This window comes from Sinohyriopsis cumingii, chromosome 13, assembly GCF_028554795.1.
Source record: "Sinohyriopsis cumingii isolate HCF-2022 chromosome 13, ASM2855479v2, whole genome shotgun sequence".
Taxonomy (NCBI): Eukaryota; Metazoa; Mollusca; class Bivalvia; order Unionida; family Unionidae; genus Sinohyriopsis; species Sinohyriopsis cumingii.
In genome coordinates, this window is record NC_142973.1 from 16,202,137 (window position 1) to 16,218,037 (window position 15,901).

At 33.5% G+C, this 15,901-nt stretch overlaps 1 protein-coding gene across 2 annotated transcripts in view; it reads left to right on the forward strand.

Moving 5' to 3' along the window:
* LOC149784986 (uncharacterized) overlaps positions 1–15,901 on the forward strand; it is a 150,792-nt gene that overhangs the window by 115,483 nt on the left and 19,408 nt on the right. For both annotated transcript variants that reach the window (XR_016425344.1, XM_089978664.1), the window contains exon 3: positions 1,418–1,515. Coding sequence is in view for 1 of the 2 variants with exons in the window: in XM_089978664.1 (XP_089834790.1) it covers positions 1,418–1,515 (98 nt within the window). In the remaining variant the exon portion in view is untranslated. The remainder of the gene's footprint in view (positions 1–1,417; positions 1,516–15,901) is intronic.

Below are 15,901 nucleotides of genomic sequence, written 5' to 3' on the forward strand. Positions count from 1 at the left end.
CTAGAATTCATTCATTTTACCTATTTCTACTACAATACATTCATTGTACCTATTTCTACTAGAACATACTAATGGTACCGATTTCTACTAGAATACACTAATAGTACCTTTTTCTACTAGACTACACTAATAGTACCTATGTCTACTAGACTATACTAATAGTACCTATTTCTACCAGAATACATTCATTGTACCTATTTCTAATAGAATACACTCATGGTTTCTATTTCTGCTAGAATACACTCATGGTACCTATTTCTACTAGGATACATTCATTTTGCCTATGTATACTAGAATACTCTCATTGTATCTATTTGTACTAGAATACACTCATGGTAACTATTTCTACTAGAATGCACTAATAGTACCTATTTCTACTAGAATACATTCATGGTACCTATTTCTACTAGAATACATTCATGGTACCTATTTCTACTAGAATACATTCATGGTACCTATTTCTACTAGAATGCACTAATAGTACCTATTTCTACTAGAATTCACTCATGGTACCTATTTATACAATAGATGTGATCTTGACCATGTGTAAACATCAGTAAATTGTGCCATTAATTTACATGATTAAAATTAAAAACTTGCCAAAAGAAAAAGTTAAGAATGAAATACCGTATTTTTGAGTTTCATATATAGTATTGTAGCAACATCTTTATTATGGAAATTAGGCACGAAGTCAAGGTTCCTTGTGGAATGCCGATGCATGTCATTCTCAATATTCCAGCATTCGGTTCCTTAACGATACTTCATACTTCGTATTTATTCTTGCAGTTACCGTTGTCGCCACTATTTTCAAAAATCTTTTTAATGTGTGTTCCTGTTGCAAGTTTTTTCCATAAACCCATATAACTGAAATTTATCTGCAGTTAAAGGTATATTCTGTAATACATTTTGGATATATTATAGAGATATTGTTTGTTTTCCATGGTTTGCATGTTGTATGAAGAATGCCAAATTATTGTTTGAAACAATAGATGAGCAGGTAATTTTATTCTCTTCACAAATTTAATTGAATATAGCTCTACATTTTGGATTTTATGTAACTGCGTAAGAGTATCAATTCTGCTTTGATACTCAGCTAATAGGCTCACGTGTCGTTTACACGGAGACGGGCCATTTGCACAGAGCCATGCAACCGCTGGCTCAGAAAAGTTATTTTTCTTATTGACGATGAAAATAGTCATTTTCCTTTTCATGCAGAAGAAGCAAAAACAAACCTTCCCTTAAGTAATAAACATGACATGCCATCTTTTGCTTGTACTCGTATTTCATCATAGCTTCGGTGACCGTTGACGTATGTGAACAGCAAAGTACGTTGTAATTTGACATACAAGAAACATGTCATAATCTGTCAGTAAAATTTATTTTACAAAATCTTGCAATGCACTTGTTTTTCTTCCAGCTGCTCTTCACCATGGCTTTCTCTTTGAAAAAGACGGTAACACGAAGACCATGCCAATATATGATCTCAATGGGAATCTAGCTGGAATCCAGTCTTCTGTAAGTATGCACCTTTTCAATCGTATGCATTCTAACAAGCAAGGTAATGTATATAGGGTAAGAAAAAAGGAACTAGGTAAACAAAAGTGCTCGAACGTAAAATATCATGTGGACAAGGTTCACATGTCAATTAAATATTTCCATAGTTCGAGGTGGTGGGGTGGGGGTTGTGCGTGTGTGTGACTGACAGACAATAATCTTTGCAATACACCTCATCACTGCAAATATACGCTGCTATAAGCAAGTTGTATAAACGCTACAGATAGTAGTAGTTACAGCGCCAAGTTGTCGGGTTCAAATGTGTAACTATGGTAACAGTGTGCAATAAAATTACATGGGATCCAGCGAGGGTTTTAAGGCCATCATGGTATAACTTTACTTTATGTTAACAAACTCTATCGAAAACCAAAATTTAAATTGTCATATGACTCAGCATTTTAGTCTGCTGCCCTAGTGACCCACGAAATTGCGTTGAAATGATTTTCGGTATTATCATTTATAGATGTGTGGACATCAAAGATATTTGGTTTTGATTCAGAAAGACAAATCAATAAAATTAGATATGCATCAAAATTCATTTTCTGACTAGTCCTCGACATGTGATACCCATGAATCAATTCGTTTCATAATATTCAGTTTTCATTTGGATAAAAAGTGAAATCAAACTTATACAATAAATGGCACTGTTTCCTTAATGAATATCAGTTATAAACTATCACAAACACAACACAGCAAAAATAAAGAAATGAATTGAAAAATACGAAACACGACATACAAGATATGCAGACTGTTTACAATAAGCAAGATTAAACTTGCATTACAACTGAGGAAAAGAACATATGAGATATAAATAAAACAGAAACGAAAATGTGAATGTGAAAAATCAGTACATGAATACTTTATTTATTTACTCATTAAAAGTCAATTCCATATGCAAACTATTGGTGAGCATTAATATACACACTAATTTCTTGATTTAAAATTAAGTTTTAGTAAAATGTAACATTGTGTGGCCAATTCATGGACTTTATTTAAAATAAACGAAACATTGCAGTTAGATTAATGCTACGATTGACTCTAATATACAAACGTATTTGCTATCTAAATATAGCCATTTGCTATGCTAAATATAGCCATTTGCTATGCTAAATATGGCCATTTGTTGACAGTTACGCTTTAACATTTATAAGCAACGACTATGTGAATAGATACGAGTGTAGTGCGACATAAGACTGAAACATAATCTAAAACAAGTGGACAGTGTCGACTGAAAAATCTGGTTGACGAAAACGGATCAGAATGTCAAATCAGAATAATGCTTTGTATATATTTCTAGACGAGATTGTTAAATGACCTTGACCCGATCAGTATGCATTAAAATAAGAATAATGCTTCATATATATTTCTATACGAGATTGTTTAATGACCTTGACCCGATTACTATGCATTCGAATCTGAATAAAGCTTCATATATATTTCTAGAAGAGATTGTTTAAAGACCTTTACTCGATCACTGTGCATTCAAATCACCAGTATGTTTTGTATATATTTCTAGACGAGATTGTTTAATAACCTTGACCCGATAACTATGTATTCAAATCAGATAGCAATATCATTGATGTGTAACAATTTAATTTGATCTGCAACATTCTATCACAGCTCAGAGGGAAAAACAATAACGGGTCAGGATTACAAAATATCATCAGGATTTTGGAGAGCCTACGACTGCTGTTGCATTGGTGCTTGAGAACGTAGACATAAATTTGGGGCAGGTGCTTATGTATACTGGACAATATTGTCAGCTGATGAAATGAGGGAGAGGAAACCGTTTTGACCTGCTTCTTTCTTTAAGATGGCATTGTTCTGACAGATGAGAGAATGTTTAGTCTCAATTTTAGTTGCACAGTTAGGCAGCCAGTTTTGGAAGTATAAGACAATCTTTAAACGACGATGTGGCGATAAATGTTAGGAGAACCTGTCTGTGATACAGATGAAAAGATCTAACAATACAAACTAAATTTAAAAGTGGATCTGGATTATGATTTTGGTAGTGACTATGCTTTTGTCACTGATATACTAATTGGGTAGATGTAGGAGGTTGAGGCGGAATACCTCCTCCAGCAGCAGATACATTATTTCTTCCAATTATGATGTTGATAGAAAATATGCTAATATTGTCATTCATGTCGATATTGGTATAGTAGCAGTTTCTTTGAATACTAGTTTTAGTCTGTGATAGTGATGTAGTTTTCTTTTATCATTTAAAAAGTTGTTTCATTTTACGTTGTTTAGTTTGTAATATTTAACTCTACTGGCCATTTATCAAAAGAACGTATGTGATGGTGTTCGTACGTGTTCTGCCCCTTTCATCGTCTGTTAGCACAAATTTGTTATCTCTTCTCCTTAATTAAAGTCTATATCTATTAAAACAAATAATGCTTCCCAAAGCAAATAGCAGTGCGTCTCCTGAAAAACATTTCTTCACTGATATCTAAATATTATCGCTGAAGGAGATAGTCCACTGATTGCCTTGTTATTGATGCATTTGTATTCTTGACCGCACTTGTTATAAAAACTATCGTTACAAGAGTCTTTATTTATTATCCGCGTAAGTGTAAGACATAAACTAGATGAAATACTTCCGATCACAACTTTGACAAAGACACACAAGTTTTAATCATCTAACTTGATTCAAAACTTTCTCCTTAATCAACTTGCAATTATCCTTAGATGAAGAAAATATAAATCAAGATGGAAATAAAGCTTGTTCAGAATTTTTAATGACTACATGACCCACGTTAACAGATCCACGTTGAGCTGGCAAACAAATGAGAGAACGTTCACATTGTCTTTGATTGCTCCTAGTAATTTTATGTCCTCTGATCTAAACGTGAAAGCAGATTCTAACAATGCGGTGGTAAACAGTTTGAACAGGATGCTTGTAAAACACATCCCCATGTCATAAGAAAGCAAAGACAATTTGTTAAGTTGAATGAGTAAAACATATTCGTAACACAAAGTTACATGTTTCTGATAGGATAAGCATGATAAGACGAGGCATCATGAATGAAAGTTGAGATCAGTTGCAGGTAATACATAAAAATATTAGCCCAGTACCGCTGCAGTTGAAGTGTATGAAATTAGCTCGATTTTTATAAATAAATTTACTATATGATTGTGCTTTTTCTCCAATATGTAAATTTAACATTACACTAGAAAAGTTAGCTGAAGTAATAAACGGCGGAAACGAAAACTTTTAACATGAAAATATTTGGTTATTGTACGATACAGCTGAATCTCTTCTGCAATTTTGGAGTTGTTTCTTGTTATCTCATTTCGATTATTATTCAAATATTTGGAAACATTGCATATCATATATTTTCAAACGAATATAACGCATGCAAATTGAGCCAAGAACACTTCGGATCAAACATATTCAACACCGGTGAAACTTTATCTGAAAAAACTGAAATGGCTACCTTTTAAAGATCGAGTAAAAGACATGGAATTAGTACTCATGTACTCAAAACAAACCTCACACAAGATTATCTGAATGCTTTTACTAGTCCTCATGTACATAGTTCAAAACAAACCTCACACAAGATTATCTGAATACTAGTCCTCATGTACATAATTCAAAACAAACCTCACACAAGATTATCTGAATGCTAGTCCTCATGTACATAATTCAAAATAAACCTCACACAAGATTATCTGAATACTAGTCCTCATGTACATAATTCAAAATAAACCTCACACAAGATTATCTGAATACTAGTCCTCATGTACATAATTCAAAACAAACCTCACACAAGATTATCTGAATACTAGTCCTCATGTACATAATTCAAAACAAACCTCACACAAGATTATCTGAATGCTAGTCCTCATGTACATAATTCAAAACAAACCTCACACAAGATTATCTGAATGCTAGTCGTCATGTACATAATTCAAAACAAACCTCACACAAGATTATCTGAATACTAGTCGTCATGTACATAATTCAAAATAAACCTCACACAAGATTATCTGAATACTAGTCCTCATGTACATAATTCAAAACAAACCTCACACAAGATTATCTGAATACTAGTCCTCATGTACATAATTCAAAATAAACCTCACACAAGATTATCTGAATACTAGTCCTCATGTACATAATTCAAAACAAACCTCACACAAGATTATCTGAATACTAGTCCTCATGTACATAATTCAAAACAAACCTCACACAAGATTATCTGAATACTAGTCCTCATGTACATAATTCAAAACAAACCTCACACAAGATTATCTGAATACTAGTCCTCATGTACATGATTCAAAACCAACCTCACACAAGATTATCTGAATACGTTTACTAGTCCTCATGTACATAATTCAAAATAAACCTCACACAAGATTATCTGAATGCTTTTACTAGTCCTCATGTACATAGTTCAAAACAAACCTCACACAAGATTATCTGAATACTTTTACTAGTCCTCATGTACATAATTCAAAACAAACCTCACACAAGATTATCTGAATACTAGTCCTCATGTACATAATTCAAAACAAACCTCACACAAGATTATCTGAATACTAGTCCTCATGTACATAATTCAAAATAAACCTCACACAAGATTATCTGAATACTAGTCCTCATGTACATAATTCAAAACAAACCTCACACAAGATTATCTGAATACGTTTACTAGTCCTCATGTACATAATTCAAAATAAACCTCACACAAGATTATCTGAATACTTTTACTAGTCCTCATGTACATAATTCAAAATAAACCTCACACAAGATTATCTGAATACTAGTCCTCATGTACATAATTCAAAACAAACCTCACACAAGATTATCTGAATACTTTTACTAGTCCTCATGTACATAATTCAAAACAAACCTCACACAAGATTATCTGAATACTAGTCCTCATGTACATAATTCAAAACAAACCTCACACAAGATTATCTGAATACTAGTCCTCATGTACATAATTCAAAATAAACCTCACACAAGATTATCTGAATACTAGTCCTCATGTACATAATTCAAAACAAACCTCACACAAGATTATCTGAATACGTTTACTAGTCCTCATGTACATAATTCAAAATAAACCTCACACAAGATTATCTGAATACTTTTACTAGTCCTCATGTACATAATTGAAAACAAACCTCACACAAGATTATCTGAATACTTTTACTAGTCTGTAAATTTCATGGTTAAACCACAGGCTCTTCTGCTAAAGTTTCCCAAACTACAAGTTTGAAATGTTTAAAGAGAGTTCTAAATACATAGGTGTTTTAATATGGAATATCTCAATTAATGCTCTTAAGTCACTTACAGCCCTTTGCTGCTTTTCAACAAAAGTTTAAAAGATTACATTCAACATAAAATAGAATCTTATGGGTTTTTATTACAAACGTCTTTTATTTTATTGCGTCCAGCCTGTTATAATAGTTATCTGACGTGGTTTATATATTTTACATAATGTTAATAATGTACTTTTTGATTCGTCTCGTCCTTTTCGAGAATACATAATATATATTGTTATTATCATTATTAATAGTAATAGGAGTAGTAGTAGTTGTTATTTTTGTATATTAGTAGTAGTTGATGTTGCGTTTGTAGTAACAGAAGTAGCATTGGTTGTGGTGGAGCAATGATAAATATGAAGTGGAGAGAATTTGTAACCTCACACTTGGTTGTCGTATGATGAGTATGAAGGGCGTTTGATATTATTAAAGGAGGGGATCAAATGATCAAATGATCATGTATCTTGTCAAAACTTAGCAATATTAAAACTTTCATTAACTGACAACCATGGTTTATCCCCACTGATGAAAATATTATACATGCTACAATGTTAAATTGAGATAGTCGTTTAGAAAGTCACAAAAATTATTTAGTTCATGAATAACAAAATTATAGAGAAATCAGTAAATTTAATGTTAACAAGGTTGACATTGACAAAAATTGTATCGAGAGTGTTTTCAAAAGTACAGACAACAGCAGATTACATATTTCTAGGATTGAGTCTCACAATAAAACCTATAAAATTGGATACAATTTGTTGATTTTGAAGTCTAAGACCTAACACATACCAAATCTGACAAAGTTGTGGATCTTGAAGTCTTAAAATAAAACCTACCAAATCTGATACAGGTTGTGGATTTTGAAATCTAACAATAAAATCTACCAAATCTGTTACTGTTTGTGGATTTTGAAGTCGATTACTTAACACCTACCAAATCTGATACAAATTGTGGATTTTGAAGTCTGACAATAAAACCTACCAAATCTGATATAGTTTGTGGATTTTGAGTCTTGCAATAAAACCTACCAAATCTGATACAGTTTGTGGATTTTGAAGTCTGACAATAAAACCTACAAAATCTGATACAGTTTGTGGGTTTTGAAGTCTAACAATGAAACCTACCAAATCTGATACAGTTTGTGGATTTTGAAGTCTTGCAATAGAACCTACCAAATCTGACACAGTTTTTGGATTTTGAAATCGAATACTTAACACCTACCAAATCTGATACAGTTTGTGGATTTTGAAGTCGATAACTTAACACCTACCAAATCTGATACAAATTGTGGATTTCGAAGTCTAACAGTAAAACCAAATCTGATACAGTTTGTGGATTTTGAAGCCTAATTTGCTTCATCAGATAAAAAATACACAGAATTATTGTAACAGCTCATATTCTATTTGCGTCAATCTATACATGTGCTTAACAGCGATTTAATCTCGTACGAGGTTCATTGTCCATATAAACAGTTACACAGAAGTTCTATACACAAGTAAAGATCAAAATTAATGATGAAGAGAGGAAAGCAATCGATTTTAATGCTATGCCAATTACATATAGCTTAAGAATATCTCAACCAAATTAATTTGCCATATCCATGAAATAAATGATAGTATTCAACTCTTCCAGCACTGTAATTTGCACACACTTAACACAATAGCAGGGATATTTTTTTCTTTCTCCAAAGCCTTGATATACGGTTTTATTTTCTTCAGGGTTGATGCCAATAAGATATTTTCTTTTCAGTTAAGAAAATCACGTTTAGTAGGACCGCTTAAGTTACTACATATATTACTTTTGATTTCTTAGGTCGATATTGATTATTTTTCTTTAATCTAATGCTTTATCTAACGGGACAAGTACTGGGAATTCAGACAACAGTTTCCTTATCTCAAAGTGTATATGCAGTTTGTCAAAAGACTTGACTAATTATGGTATAATTTTATCTAATAAATGCCAAAACAATATAGCACATACTGATGCCGCCTTAGATTCGAACGACTTTAATATAATTTAGAAGCATTGTCTGTCACACACACACTTATATATATATATATATATATATATATATATATATATATATATATATATATATATATATATATATATATATATGATTGTAATATGCATATGCTACGCAATTCTCTAAAACGAAGCAACATTATTCAGTCAGTGACTGTGATTTACAAATCAGTATCGCATGCCTTGTTTTCTAAAAGTAGCCTTAGTGTGTGATTTGACTTCAGTTCTACTCAGCCGATGCAAAGCATATATCGAAGATCATCAACTCGAATGGTTTAAAAATACACATTCTTATATATCTTAATTATTGTGATCACTATATTTCTCTGCGCATAAGGTATATTGTTGATTGAAAGCACCCGTTCCGTGCGGAGATGTGGTACTATATCTCTGAATTGCAGGCTTGAATTAAAACAGTGTTAAATAAATACAAATTGATACTTTAACTTAGTTATTCTCACCCAGTTAAGAGAATGCCCACTATAATCTAAAAGTCATATTTTAGTCTTTCTGTAGCATTACTTACTTTGACAATATTTCAGTTTATTTGCTTTCAAGTTCATGCCTATTGAAGATAATATATTGTTTCTCATAACTAGGCTGTTTTTGTTCAGTCATGAAGACAAGTGGTCTTGGTTTGAAATATCAGTTTGGTCATGTAACAATATTTTGTTTAAAACATACGTTTTCAAATCTTAAAATTACATTTGTATGTTTTATTGATTTAAAATGGTACCAATATTTAACTGCTGCGATCCTATACCAAACAGTGTAATATAACATTTTACTGTAATATTGACAACGCAAAGCATGTAAATACAGTCAAACATACATTTTCTCTTTCGACTCGTTTTAGCACTTTTTTGGTCATAGAGCATTCACAACGAATCCATCTTGATTCTCAGTCATCTAGTTCTAATCTTAGTTTGATTTTATAGTTTACGCGTCATGTGCCGATTAACTTGCTTCGTTTAAATGAGTTATGTACGATGTGTCTACTTCCATTCAGACTCAGGTCTCTTATACAAGCAGATCTGTCTTTTTAATAACTGCTTCCAAAGTTCTTCCTTATTATTTCATTAATAATTGATTATTCTTCAACACTGAATGGTCCAAAATGATCAGTTTCAATCGGTTTTGAATTTAGACTAAGGAGAAAGTTTTATTCAATAGAGGATCTCATCCCTGCGAAAGATAATCCAATTGTCATAGAACTGAGAACAGGAACTTTAAAAAATATATTAAAACTTTCATGCTTGATTGCTATAAAATTAGCATTCTAAAATATTGAAACAAACGGCCAATCTGATCCATGCATCTTGGAAAAGACAGGCTTCAAATCAGGATACATATAACACATTCCAAGCCTTGTGCATGCAATATTAATTCAATTACAAGATTGGTTTGCTTTTTGGCACGCACTTTCTTAGATACATGTTGCAAACTCTAATTAAGTTAAGTAGACTTTGATCATCATAGAAAAGTGTTGCGGAGATATCTCTTTCAGACTTGTCACAGTTTAAAATCTTCACATTAATAAGCAGTTCACCTGCAAATTAGTGTGTGGTTCTATGCCATGATCTGTTCGCAAATATTGCAATCGCAAATCACGCAGTTTTCGTTGTATATATTCTCATTCTGCGCCCTGTCTCGCACGTACGGCAAGCAACACTTGCTAAATAAGGACTTTATATCTGGATGCACACTTACATGTATATTTCTATGCTTAGTCATTAACAATAATAAGTGTTAAACATTTTAGAATTACTAATGTGATCACCATTGCGAGAAACCCAGTTTGAAACATTATTATAGTAATTTACGTACATGTACAAATTCAGTGAAGGAAGTTCAAATGTTTATCGAAACTTTCAGAAAGAATTTGAACTCTTCAAGCTTACTTTGTCGCCTAGAAATCTTTCCTCCCGTTTCAGTCAACTTTGGAACTTCGTATTTCTTATATTAATGCACTTAATTAGAACATATTGGAAGCTTTATGGTCTGCTATATTGATAATGGATCACTATGTTTATTATTAGTAATTGGTCACTATGTTTATTATTAATAATTGGTCACTATGTTTATTATTAATACATAATTACTGTATGTTATTACTGATAATTGATCACTATGTTTATTATCGATAATTGATCACTATGATATGTGATAGTTTAATATTGATCACTGTATGTTCATTATTGATAATGGGTCAAAATTATGTTTATTTTATTTATTGCAAATCTGCATTTTGCCTATGACATCAGTCTCTTAAATCATCAGCATGAAAAATTCAATTAATTTTAGCATATGGGTTTTGAAAGACTTACTTAAAAGCAAGCAGACCACTCACATGGGAATTTTAATCAACAATAATCTACAAATATAATTAAAGAACTAATTCTCCTGCTAAAACTGACCTGCCGGTTATTACGTTGTTTGGCCTTTTGTTACAAAATAATGGATTTCTTTCATCTCCAGGTTTTGTCAGATAAACAGGAAATTTTCTTTGAGAGCCTTTTTTGTTTCTTTAATCAGACGGAAAATGAATAAAATGGATTGTCTACTCTGTGATTTCGCATTTTCTTTAATGTACCTTACCTTGGATGAAAATTGTGTGCAAGATTGAACTGAAAAAGGGAATATTGGGACTAGTAATGGAAATCTTTTTTATTTTAATCTTCAAAATATCTGGTGTCTGTTTAATTTTGATTTTGAATATTTCATGCCTGAAAAACACAATATACACTTTTCTTATAACATTGTATTCAATAAGTTAAATAGTTAAATTACGTTTAACATTGTTACGCTCCCTAAAGTTGGAGCAGGCATTACCTCCCGATGATACTTGAGGTTTCGGTGCCATATCAGAAAGTAAATATCATAACGAAAGGGATTCATGATATTATAATAAGTCATCAGTGATCTGACGAAAAATAGTTTCTTAAATTATTGACAAGAAATGACTTCTAAGAATAAACAGCAATTTCTTGAGATTATAATATGGAAACCCATTAATAACACTGGACAACAAATTTTTACAAAAGTCATGTTACTGAAATAAAATTAATCAATTCTTATCAATTTTTATGTGCTGAACACGAATATGACAGTCAAATTGCAAAATTGGCTCTAGTTTTTTTGTAATCTGCAAGAAATTAATGTTTACATAACGAAATGCATTCCAATAGTAAAAGGTCAACTGTAATAGCCTACCTATAAAAAATCAAGTCATTGACTACATCTTAGATTTCTTCGCCTGTCTCTTGTACAGCTGTTCGGGAGCATCTCTGAGGAGTGTCCAGCAGTAGTCAGCCAGCATTGTAGTGGACCATTTTCCCTGGTATCTTTGTTCCATTGTTGCGATATCTTGATGAAAACGTTCGCCGTGTTCATCACTAACAATACCACAGTTGCTAGGAAAGAAATCCAAATGGGAATGAAGGAAGTGAATCTTTAGAGACATATTGCAGCCAAGTTTCTTATACTTCATCAACATGTCTTCTACTAGTTCCTTATAGTTTTCTGCCCTAACATTTCCGAGGAAGTTTGTAGAAACTAGGCGAAAAGCATTCCATGCTTGTTTCGCGTCACCTTCCAGCAAGTTGTTGAACCGGTCATCTTTGAAAAGCTCTCGAATCTGAGGACCCACAAAAACTCCCTCTTTAATCTTTGCTTCGCTGAGTCGAGGGAATTTTTCATGCAGGTATCGGAATGCTGGCAAAGTCCGGTCAATGGCTTTCACGAAGTTCTTCATCAAACCTAGTTTGATGTGAAGGGGTGGTAGCAAGATTTTCTGAGCCTCAACCAGAGCTGGGTGTTGGATATTCTTCTCTCCAATGGCTACATTCTGCCTGTGAGTCCATTCCTTCCTCATGTAGTGCATTTCCCTTGCTCGGCTATCCCACTCGCATAAGAAACACATGTATTTTGTATATCCTTGCTGCAGTCCCATTAAAAGGGCAACTACCTTCAAATCACCACAGAGGTGCCAGCTGTACTTGTTATACTCAATGGAATTCAGTAGCTGCCTTAAGTTATCATATGTCTCTTTCATGTGGACAGCATACGCTACTGGAATAGATGGAAGAATGTTTCCATTGTGCAAAAGCACAGCCTTGAGACTCAGTTTCGAAGAGTCCACAAATAGTCTCCATTCTTGTGGGTCATGAGTGATTTTTAAAGCATTCATGAGGCCCTCAATATCGGAACAGAATATCAGATTACTTTCCTTTCTGAAGAAAGGCTCCAATTGCTGGTGGCGCTTTCGATATGCAGTAATTGTGACATCTTCTTCTAGAAGATTCCATTGTTGGAGTCTTGATCCTAGCAATTCTGCCTTGTTCTTTGATAAGTCCAAATCACGAATCAGGTCATTTAGTTCTTCCTGTGTTATTCTGTGTGGGGTTGATGATGCACCACAGTGAAAATCTGGATCACTGCATGCTGATGGACCAGGAGAAGAACAGGTCGACTCACCTTTGTCTTCGTCAGATGAATCAAGAGAATATTCTGCTGGAGGTTCTGGAATAGGAAGTCCCTCACCATGTGGAACTGGTCTCAATGCAGACGGAATGTTTGGGTAGACTATTCTCGACTTCTTTCGCTTCGTTATTCCGCCGGAAAGAGGAGGAACCAAGCAGAAGTAACAGTCATTTAGGTGGTTGCTTGGCTCTCTCCACACCATTGGGACTGCAAACGGCATTGATGACCTTTTGCAATTCAACCACTGTGAAAGCTGTGTTGTACATGTAGCACAGCATATATGCGGAGCCCAAGGCTTGTCTTGGTCACCAACCTTGCATCCGAAGTAAAGATGATATGCCTTCTTCACTTGAGAATTGATACTTTTCTTCTGGTTGGCAAATGTCACTTCCCCACAAATATAGCAAAAATTGTCCGCGGTATTAACACACTTTCGAGGCATTACTGTTCTTTATTGTACGTAAATGGATAAAATAATAAGTTTTATGTAACAGTAGCTTGAACTGTCTCGCACAACGTCTAAAATATTTTAAATGCTGAACCTATCTGATTGGGCTTTATATAGTACACTGCTTACGTCAGCTTCAGCAGCCGCCTGGCATTAGTATAATAGGCCTACACATGCATAGTACACTGCTGACGTCACCTTACTTCAGCAGCCGCATGGCATTAGTATTGCATTGCATCAGAAAATGATGCAATCAACTGTGGATGATGTGAGCATGATGGTATTATGCAATGTTACATCATTATTCCAGATGTTGCTGCAGTCCTACTGGAGAAATTTACACAGTGAAACATAGAAAATGAGGTATATGAATATCTTCAAAACGAGAGCCAATACAAATTTTTCACGGTTATATTCGTGTTCGGCACACCAAAATACTACAGATTAGGGCCTTTTCAAGTCAGTAATGATTTCACTGTTGACCAGTGTAATGAGCGCTTTGAGAAAGTAATATTTCGCCGTGTTCTGCCTGCTATTTACTAGACCCGGTGCTTATTCAATTTTTTATTAAAAAAATTATAAAGCAAGAATAAAATAACAAGTGTGTGTTTGTGTGTGTGTGTGTGTGTGTGTGTGTGTGCTAGATATATTTACTGGACTATTGTCAAATATATTGTATTATAATATCCAGCTTAAATGACATTAGAAACGTTATATTCTAGGTCAATCCAGTTATTAATGATAGATACGTTACACGGGCAGGACATTTAGGGCACAAGGAAGAAAAATAACTTGTTGGCAAGCTTTTGTCTTAAGCAGTAAACATATGTCTTCTTTTAATTTAATAAATATTTAAGCGACAGTGTTATGGTGTTTTGTTTTATGCAAAAAGAGAATATAAGCATTGCTCTACAACGCTGGTAAGATCAGGTTTACGATGAAATGGGTGTGATAGCGACATCAAATTTCTTCATTGTTCAGTTGGGCAGCATTGAAAATTGGCTGTATAAAAAAATCCGGTTTGTTTAACATAACCTGTTCTAGAACCATTGCATGATAGCAAATGTGGAAACTTAGTTGTATGATCCGAAACCCATAAAAACAAATGTATATAGAATATATCAAGTCACTGAGGTTTCCCTTCCTGTTTTAGGCAAAAGTAAAATCAAGGCCTTAACAACAGACCTGAAAAACTTTGTGTGTTAGTATCTTATCTAGTCTTAATTTTGGTAGCGGGCGATAACATTTAGGAAGACTCCCAAAATGACAGTTCATGTATTTGCATTTTAAAATCCCTTCGTCATTGTGTTTAAGCTCCTAAATCAGCTCTAGCACCAGATTCCATGTGAATAAATTGTGCATGCATCTAAACAATTGGCAAGGGTCTGGTGAAGCCATTAGAGTAGAAAACATTGGAGATATTTATTTTAACTAAATTTTGGTGACACTAATACATGTGAGTGAAAGATAAACGAGAACGCTTTATGATAACAGCTTACGCTGTGTAGATTACTGACTTAAATGAAAACATACATCTTGTATGGTTTTTAATGATTTACAATACTCAAGAATCAACTTACTGCTGGAATAGAAAAATACAACAAAAATTAATATCTCGAAGAATACGTTGACCACGATATGAGAAAAAGTATCGGTGTACTACCACTGGTAATTAGAATTACCTAAAATGACGAAAAAGTTAAGTAAAGACTTAAAGATAGATATCAAAATGCATTAAGACTGAACTAGACGATGAATCGAGACTGTTGCATCAGGAATGGAAGACGCAATCATGAAATCAGGAGAGATTCAAACTTTGATTGAACACAAAATTGGGTTAACGGAATTGCAATAAATATTACAAATGATACAATTAAACCGAGGTTAAATAAATTAAATGACTAGCAAACTGGACTTAGTCTTTACTACAGTTCACATTATATGATGTTGTTGTTGTTGTTGTAGGGTTTAATGCCATTTTTCAGCCCAAGATAGGCTATACATGACGGCCAGTAATAATGGTGGAGGAAGAACCCGGGAAAACCCCGGAAAGAACCACCGACCCACGAGAAGCTACCGGCAAGCTTTCTCACTTATTCACATTGGCCGAGC